At 41.3% G+C, this 9,985-nt stretch overlaps 1 protein-coding gene across 1 annotated transcript; it reads right to left on the bottom strand.

Moving 5' to 3' along the window:
* Window positions 1-243: 243 nt before the first annotated feature.
* Window positions 244-2,329, bottom strand: LOC147823679 (uncharacterized). Its single transcript, XM_087192484.1, is given in 2 exon segments — window positions 244-1,342; window positions 2,055-2,329. Coding segments are annotated over 2 exon segments (1,374 nt in total).
* Between the last annotated feature and the right edge of the window lie 7,656 nt (window positions 2,330-9,985).

Here is a 9,985-nt window from a genome sequence, read left to right as displayed (position 1 = left end):
ACACATTGGAGGCTTTTAAAGAAAGTAGCAATTTTTGGTCATCAAATTCAACAAGCACATTTGATTGAAGGTTGGGAACAATGGGAGGGGGAATTCCAAACATAATTTCAAAGGGAGTTAGTCCCATCTTATAGGGTGAGTTGCATACCCTATAGAGGGCAAAGGGAAGGAGAGTCACCCAGTCACCGCCAATCTCTAAGGCTAACTTAGTTAAGGTCTCTTTTGGGGTCCTGTTCATTCTCTCTATCTGTCCTGAACTCTGGGGTCTGTATGTATAATGTAATTCCCAATCTGCCCCAGTACCTGCACTAAGCTTCGACTCACCTTGAAAACGAAGGTGGGTCCATTGCCTGTCCCTAGCATTACTGGGAAACCATACCTTGGTAGGATGTCTTCTAAAAGGTTTTTGGCCACAGTCTGTGCTGTTTCGTGCTTGGTGGGGAAAGCCTCTGTCCAGCCCAAGTCCTCATGCAGGGCTTCGTCAAAAATGGTGGGGGAGTTTTTAAATCCTTGAGGAAGTCGGGTCCAGGTCAGCTGTCTGTTAATGTCCTGTTCAGGGTCGCTTCATTTAAATGTGAAGATGTGTTGGCTTTTGGGTGCCAGCAGAAGGCTCACGGAGGCATCTTTGAGATCCAAGACCGTGTACCATTGATGGCTTGGGGGCAGTGAACTCAGAAGGGTGTATGGATTAGGCACCATAGGGTGGATATCCATAACCCTCTTGTTTACCTCACGGAGGTCCTGCACTGGCAGATAGTCACTTGAATGAGGTTTCCGCACTGGCAACAAGGGGGTGTTCCAGGCTGATTGACAAGGCCTTAGAATCCCCTGAGTGAGCAACCTTCTGATATGTGGAGTTATTCCCTTATGGGCCTCTAGGGGCATAGGGTATTGGCAGACCCACACAGGGTCCGCTCCTGGTTTTATCTCTACAAACACTGGTGCTCTGTGCGCAGCCAGTCCCATGCCCCCAGTCTCCACCCATGCTTGCGGGAACATGGTGAGCCATTGTTCCATGTCAGGATCAGGAGGGGCCCCTTTCTGATGTAGCAAATATTCATCTTCTAAGCTTATGGTTAACACCTGGATGGGCTTTCCCTTCTGATTAAGGACCTTTGTGCCTCCGGGCTGAAAATGAATTTGGGCTCCTAATTTAGTGAGCAAGTCTCTTCCCAATAAGGGATAGGGGCAGTCTGGTATAATCATGAATGAGTGAGTTACCTGGCCCACTCCCAAGTCCACTGTTCTTCGGGTAGTCCATGAATACTTTTTCATGCCTGTAACTCCTTGAACCCAGGAGGTTTTATCAGAAACATGGCCATATGGTTCAAGTAGGACTGAATGTTAAGCCCCTGTATCCACTAGGAACTCAACAGGTTTCCCCTCCACTTTTAGGGTTACCCTGGGCTCGGGGAGGGATGCCGAACCCCGTCCCCCCTAGTCACTCAGTTCATCTACAGCCAGGATAGGGGCCTTTGGGTGACCTTCCTGTTGTTTCTTTTTAGGACAATCCTTGGCCCAGTGGCCTTCCTCTTTGCAATGAGCACATTGATTTTTCCCTAACTGGGGATGCTCTCTGCGTCTCCCCTTGTTTTCTCCTTCCACCGCAATCTTTCTTAGTCTATGTTCACATTCCTTTTGTTCTCCCGCAGTGGCAGCCAGAAGAATCCGAGCTAAGTTTTGGGTCTGGCGGTCATCAGCTTTTTCCCATTTCTCCTCTGCGGTTTCTCTATTGTTATACACTTTCTCTGTCACTGTCACTAAATCCTGAATACTTTTCTCTCCTAACCTGTCTACCTTCTGTAACTTTCTCTTAATGTCTGGCGCCTCCTGGTTGACAAAATGTATTATTACAGCTGCCTTTGTCTCAATTGCTTCTGGGTCCATAGGAATATACCTACGGAAGGCTTCCTGAATTCTCTCTAAGAAAGCAGCAGGGCTTTCATCTAGTTTTTGTTGTACATCCCCTACCTTAGCCAAATTGGTGGGCTTCAGTGCCGCCACTTTGAGACCTCCCAGCAGAGCCTGGCAATAGACCCAGAGCCTCTCCTTACCTTCTGCTGTGTTGAAGTCCCAAGTGGGCCTGCTCATCAGGGGGTCCAGCTGCCCTTAATGGGAGGACAGCAGAATCTGCAGGCCCCGCCAGTGAGGCCTTGCAGCAATTACGGGTGTTACAGGTGTTTTGGGTGGGGCCGTCTCCTCCAGTGGCGCCCCACTGGGGCAGGTGCCTCCGCCTTGGCCGCCACCGGCGCTCTTTCCTCCATCCCCGCCAGCGGGAGTGGAGGAGCAGGGTGTGGGTGGTAGGGAGGGGGAAAGAGGAGATCTTCATCTGTTCCTCCTTGAAGAACTGGGTAAAGCAGCGCGGTCAGCTTGGTCTCGGTTTGCTTTTTGTTGTCGCACCCTTTGGGAGTCTTTTCACAGGCTGTCAGGATTACCTTTGGCTGCTGTTTCTGTGGAGGCAAAAAGAGCTTAACCCATGGGGGTGGGTTATAGATTAGACATTCCCAAATGGCAATGTAGGGAACCTGGTCAGGATGAAGGATGGCCCTATGAACTCTGCGTACAACCTGTAAATCAAAAGTTCTCTCGGGGGGCCATCCTACCCTAAGGGTGGGCCATTCTGAGCTACAGAGGGTGATGAACTTAGTCTTTTTAATTTCTAAACTTAGGTTATGAGCGCACTCCCTGACTTCTTTGAAATGGTCCTTCATGAGGGAAAGAGGGGTAGTCGCAGTCTGTCCCAGCGTCTCAGTCCAAGTCAATACAATAAACAGACAAACAAACACAACAGAAAAGCACAAGGCAAGACAAAACCGTCCTCCGCCAAATCGGAGGCAATGAAAATGGGACAATGGCCTCTCCCCGTGTGGCGGGAGCGACCCGCACCATCCCCCCAGGAGTCTCACAGACTCGTACTCATGGGGCACTCCGTCCCCCCCTGCGGGATCCAGAATTTCTTCCAGGATCCCGGGTCTGCGGCCCTCGCAGTGCATCCGCCTAGACCATCTGCCGACCTTCCCAGAAAATGGGCCCAGACTTTACAAACACAAAAAACACACTCACCAGCCGGCGTTGACCCTCCGGCACTGAGATCCTGAAGGTCTTGGGATCCCGGACGAGCCCCCAAATGTTGTGCCCAGATTATGAAGTCCCAAAGACCACCAGGAGGCCGTTTCCGATGTAAGCACATGAGGGTCGTTTATTCAAGCTTAAGCAGAGACTCTCAATTGTCACCGACACAGCAGATCGAGATTGAGAGCCCCAAGTTCCAAATTAGCAGGATTTTTATTGAGATTACAGCAAGCTTCGGTCATTAGCAGCCATATGATTGGTTAACATTTAGCAAGTATGAAGTGTAGAATTTTGATTGGCTAGGCTCATTGGGGTTTGAAGGGGATTACGTATAAGTTTTTACAAGAAAAATGGGGACAAAGGTTAGTGGCCCACTGTCACGTACTGATGGTCAGCAGACATCTTGACTAATGGTCATGACCACCTTGTGTGGATAGTCAGCACGTTAACAGATTGTCCTATAGATAGTGGGCCCAGGACACTTGTTTCTAGGGCAAACAGATGGCTGAGTAATGAGCTTAGGAATCTTGAGTTACAGATCATGTCTTTTGTCCCAGATTAAGCACATTTAATCATTAATTTGAAAGAACAAAGGAGACTGCTCCATTTTGGACAAAATGGAGTCATTCTGGTCTCACATTAGCAAAATGGAGTCACTTTTGATCTCACATGAGCAAGGATTACTTTAAACACAGCAGGCCAAGCACTGAACTCTGGGCTATGATTTCCAGAAAAGCTTTTTCCATTCATTAACCCCCTCACACCCTCCGATCCAAATTCAGGTCCACGGACCCTCTTGGAAACCCAAAAAATCAGCTGAAACCTGGAATTCTGAAATTTTTTGGAGTTCAGGAAGTTAACAGAGTATGTAAACCTTATGGTACTTTAACAAACTATAGTGGATTCTGGCAAAGCACCTCATTATCACACACATTAATATTTCTGCAGCAGAATACAGAAATATTTTCATTAAATGTGAAAAAATGCTATAACTATTCTATGCCAATTTGTGTCAGGTTTCTCCCCAATAAGTTCAGTTCAACTTTTGTCACCAAAGTCTTTTCCCACAGTGGGATATTGCTCTGTTAATTTGTCCTAGCCCATCTTCCCCAGCTCTCACACATATGCCTGCAGCCTGGGTAAACCGAAGTTCTCCATATTAAATTTTAATATGGTACAGCAGATCCTCCCATTGCAGATGCTAAGATGTTTCACTGGCAATGATGTGTATTCAATATCAGAGTTTCACTGAAGATATAGCAAAATAGGGAGGAGGTTGTATCTTGGTGCACTAGAGAAAATGAATGAAAAAAATTCAGTTAAGAACCCTTGTCCATCCCCACCACTCATAACTTTACATTTATTTGAAGGACTCCAGACTCTGCCTGTAATGCTGGGGTGCCTCACAAAACATTTATGCTGCCCAATGTGGTAACCACCAACCACATGTGGCCCTTGAGCACTTGAACTTTAGCTAAACCAAACTGGGATCCTTTTTCAATGTAAACTATAAATCTAAAATTAATTTTTTCTGTTTCTTTTTAGTTTTTAACATAGCTACTAAAAATTAAAATTCATATGACTCACATTATCTTTTCCTCAGACAGTGCTAATCTAAGTCTTCCTCATATCCTCCCCCAGCCAAGAGTCTCTCTCCCCATCTCATTCTTCTTTCAAAATCTCAGAAGTTCTCCCACTTAGCATATCAAGCAACAGGCAATACAGCTCCCTCCTGACCTTAACCGATCCTATCCTATCTGGATCAAGCCCAGAAAGTAATGGGAGCATCAGGGAGCATTTCCCATTTCTTTCTCAAAATGGCCATGAGAGTATTTCTCAGACATAATCTATTCAGATGAATTATACTGCTTAAAATATGAAACTATTCTTCAGACTATGTATCAAAACAAAAATATTTAATCAGTCATGAACTTTGCAGACTATGTAGAATATGAGTGACCTGAAACTTAACTTTTTTTTTTTTTTGCCTTTTGGTTTAGCAGACATGAAAAATCTTTCATGATGGCTGATTCTTTCTTTGAGACTCAGAGATCCCAGGAATAAAATTGAGAAAAAGTAAAAGAAGGTGACACTTCTTAGGAAGAGTTCATCTAAAGCATGACCAGGCTTGATGACATGTTTCCTGTTGTGATAAGACAGCCCTGTACTCACTGAGTGTGTATTACACACATGGTATGGTCAAGTGTTAGTGTTAAACAGTAAGTATTCATAACTCTCACATTCTTGAGAAGCAGTATCCTTCTTGCCTAAGCAGCAAGTGCCAATAAATAGGTGTCTGGTTTAATATATTTCCATATTTGAACATTGTCACCTTCTAATGTACATCCTGATGATTAAAAAACAAGTCTTACAGCATGAGGTCCCACGTTCGATCTCCAGTACCAAAAAAAAAAGAAAACAAGTCTTAGTAATAGACACCTTTCCTTTACAGGAGGAAAATGAAGGCAACACACTGTAGATCTTAAATTTTCACAAATACAATTAGAAGATTAAAAAAAGAGAACTCATCTCACAGCATTTATTTTGATAGCTAATGCAAAAAAATCTTGCCTTTTTCCCCTAGAAATCAGAACCTTATTTTTGAAAACTTAAGAACTTAAGAAAATGTGACAGTATAATTACCAGCTACTCCCTTTTAAAAAAGAAGGTAAAAGAATAAAGGTTACTGAGCTTCAGTAAACATTAGCAAGAGCTATATAAATATCACTGGTTCTCGATGAGTCTTTTAGATCAAACTGTTTTAATCATACTTACAAGAATTTAATCCAATCTTTATGCACTATTTTTCTGAAGGTAAGTACACTAAGTTAGGTGAATTTTAAGAAGGTATTTTATATACATTTATTTCAAAAATATTAAAAAATCACCTAAGTACTAAGATTATTCACATATTCTGAAAGATACTATTCTCTAGTCAGATTTTCACATTGTTTATACAATTTTAAAGCTCAAATCACATTAAATGAATAGTAATAAAGTTTAGTAACATAGTGGTAGTGATAATAGCAATAATTACAACAATAAGAAATGACATTCAATATGTTTGTTTAATTACTGATGCTAAGACTTTCTGAAAACTTACTTCAGACAAAACTGAACACAAAGAGTTAACAAGGCAGACATCTAAATCAAACTGATTCAAAACTAAACTCCATGTAATATTTAATAATCTATTTTGCCTTTGAATATCATATGCAGTTGCATTGACCCTCAGTTGCAATAAAAAGAATTATTAGTAAAACTAAAAAACAATTCAAAGATGTGGTCATGGTGTTACAGGAAAACCAGGCTGTGCTAGTACAAAGAGATCAGTGCCAGACACACATGAGAAATGGTGCAGGTTGAAAATATCAGTAGCAGAGGAAATGAAGTAAAGGGACGGGTGAGGTAGGTGGAACTTGAGCAGATGTGACCTATTTATTGGATAGAGCAAACGGATACAGAATATGAGACTGTTGCCCAAGGACCAAGCTTAAGTGTAACTTCCGTCCATGTACAGCAGAATGGAAGGAAAGAGAAGCCTGAGGGTATTGGTAAGAACTCAGTTTGAGGAATGTTCGACCTAGGCATGAGTAGAATACTCAGATGGAAGTGTCCTGTGAGTGGTAGAAGAAATGGGTCCGAAGTTCAGGAGAAGGGTCTAAATTGAAGATAAAGATTGAACAGTTATCAGCATATACACTACAGTTTAAACTTCAGGCACACTGCTGCTAGGCAGAGTGTTTCTAAAGGTAGCCTTCCTAAGTGACCTTATTCAAATTTTAATAGTCATGGAGTGTCCTCTGTACTTGTGGCACTGTGGTAAGCACTGGAGGAATTTAAAAAGCCTCTAAATATATTTTAATTTTATGCTTCCTCAAAAAACTTCCATTTGACTAGAGTAAGAAGACAAACTTGAAATCGAGGCAGAATATGGCAAAAACAATAAAAGCACAAAACCTAGTGGATCAAAGAAAGGAGAGAGCACATTAGCTGGGGAGATGTGTTTAAGGAGAGAAGTGGCTCTTGATCGAGGCAGGATAAAGTATGGGAGCAAAGAAGCTGTGCAGCGAATTTCAAGGCTGAAAATCCTAGCTGAGAGGACTGCCTGTGTTTGTCACAGACAGAGAGAGGGACAGAATCCACATTGGCTTTTTCAGACCGAAAGGGGTTGCTGTACTTTGCAGGTATTAGAAGGTTTACAGGTTTACAGAACAATCAGAAGAGTTTAAAGACTTTTAAGTAATGCACTTCAGGCCAAGTGTCCAGGGACAGTGAACAACATCCCACTGCAGGACTGGGCTTCCAAGGCAGCTGCTTAACATTCCCTGATCAAGGAACAGCTGCTTCTAGGCACCAACAGAACAGTCTTCTTGCTCTTCTTCTCTTCATTGTGTAACTCAAGGTCCAAATTTAAGCTCCATGTGAATTTATTAGACTGGGGAAACCCCATTCACATCTGACACCCCTGCTATAAGAAAGCCTTGGAAATAGGAATTTTAGCTTTCCAGACTTTGCAATACAAAAGGACACACTGAAAGGAAGGTGGAAGAGATAATGGCCAAGACAATCTATATATCTGCTGCACTAGTCATGTTGGGAGACTTCGCATAGAATAGGCACCAACCCTCTATCTACCAGTTCGTTTACTCACTCAAAAAATACTTTAGTGTCCCTGGTGCTGCTGGTCTGCATGTTCTGAGGTGGGTCCAAGCTGCCTGCTGCTGTTGGAGGAGCCCCCAAGCTACTCAAGGGCTGAGAGCTTGCAAGCCTCTGAAGCTAGCAAGTGTGAGCATGAGGACCAGGTCTACAGGCTCCTCGTTTAAGGCTCCTCCTCACGTTATCTGATGTCCTGTGTCTAACCCCACGTTTCCTCCTTCCCTCTTTTTCCCTCTCTCTTCTGTGGATGGCAAAGTGTACATTTGGCATAGCTAAGTGTTTTCTTCATGTTTCTAGCAGAAAGGTCTGTCAGCAAAGTCTGACTGTAGTAAGTGTTAACCACGGTGTTCATCTCTGAGTGGATCTACAATGGCTTCAGCTGTGTGCTTCACATACTAATTTAGCTATTGGCTATCAGTGTTGGAATCATTTCACTACTAAGTCTATGATCTTATTTTTTTATCCGACAACAAAGGCCCTCATCTTTGAAATGTATTTTCAAGAAAAAATTCCCTCATTATCCTATTCTTCTTCATCTAGAGGATACATGTTCTCATCTTCGCCCACTAATCATCATCACAATAAGAATGACAAGAAGAAGGAAAAAGATGAGAATGGTAAATTTAAAAATTGTTATTTTGGTATATGTGAATCACTGTGCTAAATACTCAAGATTATTTAACCTAAATCTTAAGCAACAATATTAGAGAAATTCTCTATGATCATTATTTTACAGATGAGGAAACTAAGAATACAAAAAAAGATAAGCATATCAATGAATTGGCAGGTTTTATAAAATATACTTACATTTCTAAGCCCTTTCTTCTGCCATAAAGAAAGAAGCCAATGCCCAAAGACAAGATTCAGTAAGAATCCCCTATTCTCTGTAAGGAACTCACACATTCTGATTACAACAGACTCCACCACATATGTATAATTGAGCATGTGGTTGCTAGAAAAGTGTTATCTAACCATTCTACACCTCTGAGAAACTCCAATCTAAAATTTATTTAGAAACCATAATACCCCTTTACACTAACATCAGAACATACGGTGCTCTTTATTTTTCCATTGAGCCTATTAATCTAGCTCCTCTGTCTCAAAGGTTTAGAAAAATCAAAACGATGCTTCTTCCCAAAGAGCAGAAATACTACTAGAACTCCATTTTTATCAACATGACCCAGGTCTCATTACAGAGATGGGATTTTAATGAGGAAGTCTCTGGTCATCACAGCAGCATGCCCAGAAGATCAATTTTCATCCTCAGGGCTGTATTGCTGTGATTATCCTGGCATCCGATCATGACATTAATAAACTTAGAAACATGAGGCAAGAGTGTCCCAGCCTGCTCTTAATTCATGATGTAGCTTTAAATAAGCCACTTAATTTCTTCTCCGTTGCTTCTTCATCTGTAAAATCAGGATTAAAAGTAAATTCTCAAGAATTATTGTTTAGAAAGTGGATTAAGCCCTGAGCACTGAGCAGGATAATGCTAAAACCACATCAGTGTCCTGATTTGTCTTGGGTCAAATATTTAATTTGGCAAGAAATTTTGGTCAATTCTCTTTCTCAACATTTTCATCAATTTCGTCTATGCACTTTAAAGTGATCCTTTTGAAATACCATACCAATATCTTTTGTTGTGTAAACAAGAAAATAAGCACTGGCTCCTAATGGATTGGGGTAGAAATACATAAAACTATATGCTAGTTAGATTTTCAGTAAAATATCAATTCAGTGACATTTTTTCCTTTGCTTACCTAGAAACTCATTAATAACATGAATTATAGTAATTACTGGCATTTCATTATAAATGTCACATGGAACATTTGCATAGCTAAAACTGACTTTATAGAATAAAATTTGAGAGATTAAATATTTCCTATTGATTATGTTCTAAACAACCATCTTATTGACCTAAAGGAAATAGATTTTCTATATTAGCAAAATCTTATTTCTGAAACTGACCCAAACTAACCACTTTTCCTTGTAAGTGGGAGCATTAACCCATTCAACAAATACTTACATAATGCAATTATGTACCTAGTTCCTGGAAATACAATAGCAAGCAATGTAGATAAAAACCTGCTAGTGGAATGAGAAGAGAGAGAGAAAGAATAGGAAATAAATATAAATAAATAAATACATACATACATACATACATACACACACACATCCATACATACATAATAAGTTAGATGCCAACAAATGACATTTTAGAAAAAAGCAAAAAATCAGAGAATGGTGAGATAGC

The sequence above is a fragment of the Heterocephalus glaber genome, unplaced genomic scaffold (genome assembly GCF_053883595.1).
Source record: "Heterocephalus glaber isolate CG9 unplaced genomic scaffold, H.glaber_assembly_v1.0 deba00001571, whole genome shotgun sequence".
Taxonomy (NCBI): Eukaryota; Metazoa; Chordata; class Mammalia; order Rodentia; family Bathyergidae; genus Heterocephalus; species Heterocephalus glaber.
The sequence above is the reverse complement of the archived record's forward strand: the minus strand, read 5'-3'. Positions and strand labels throughout refer to the sequence as shown.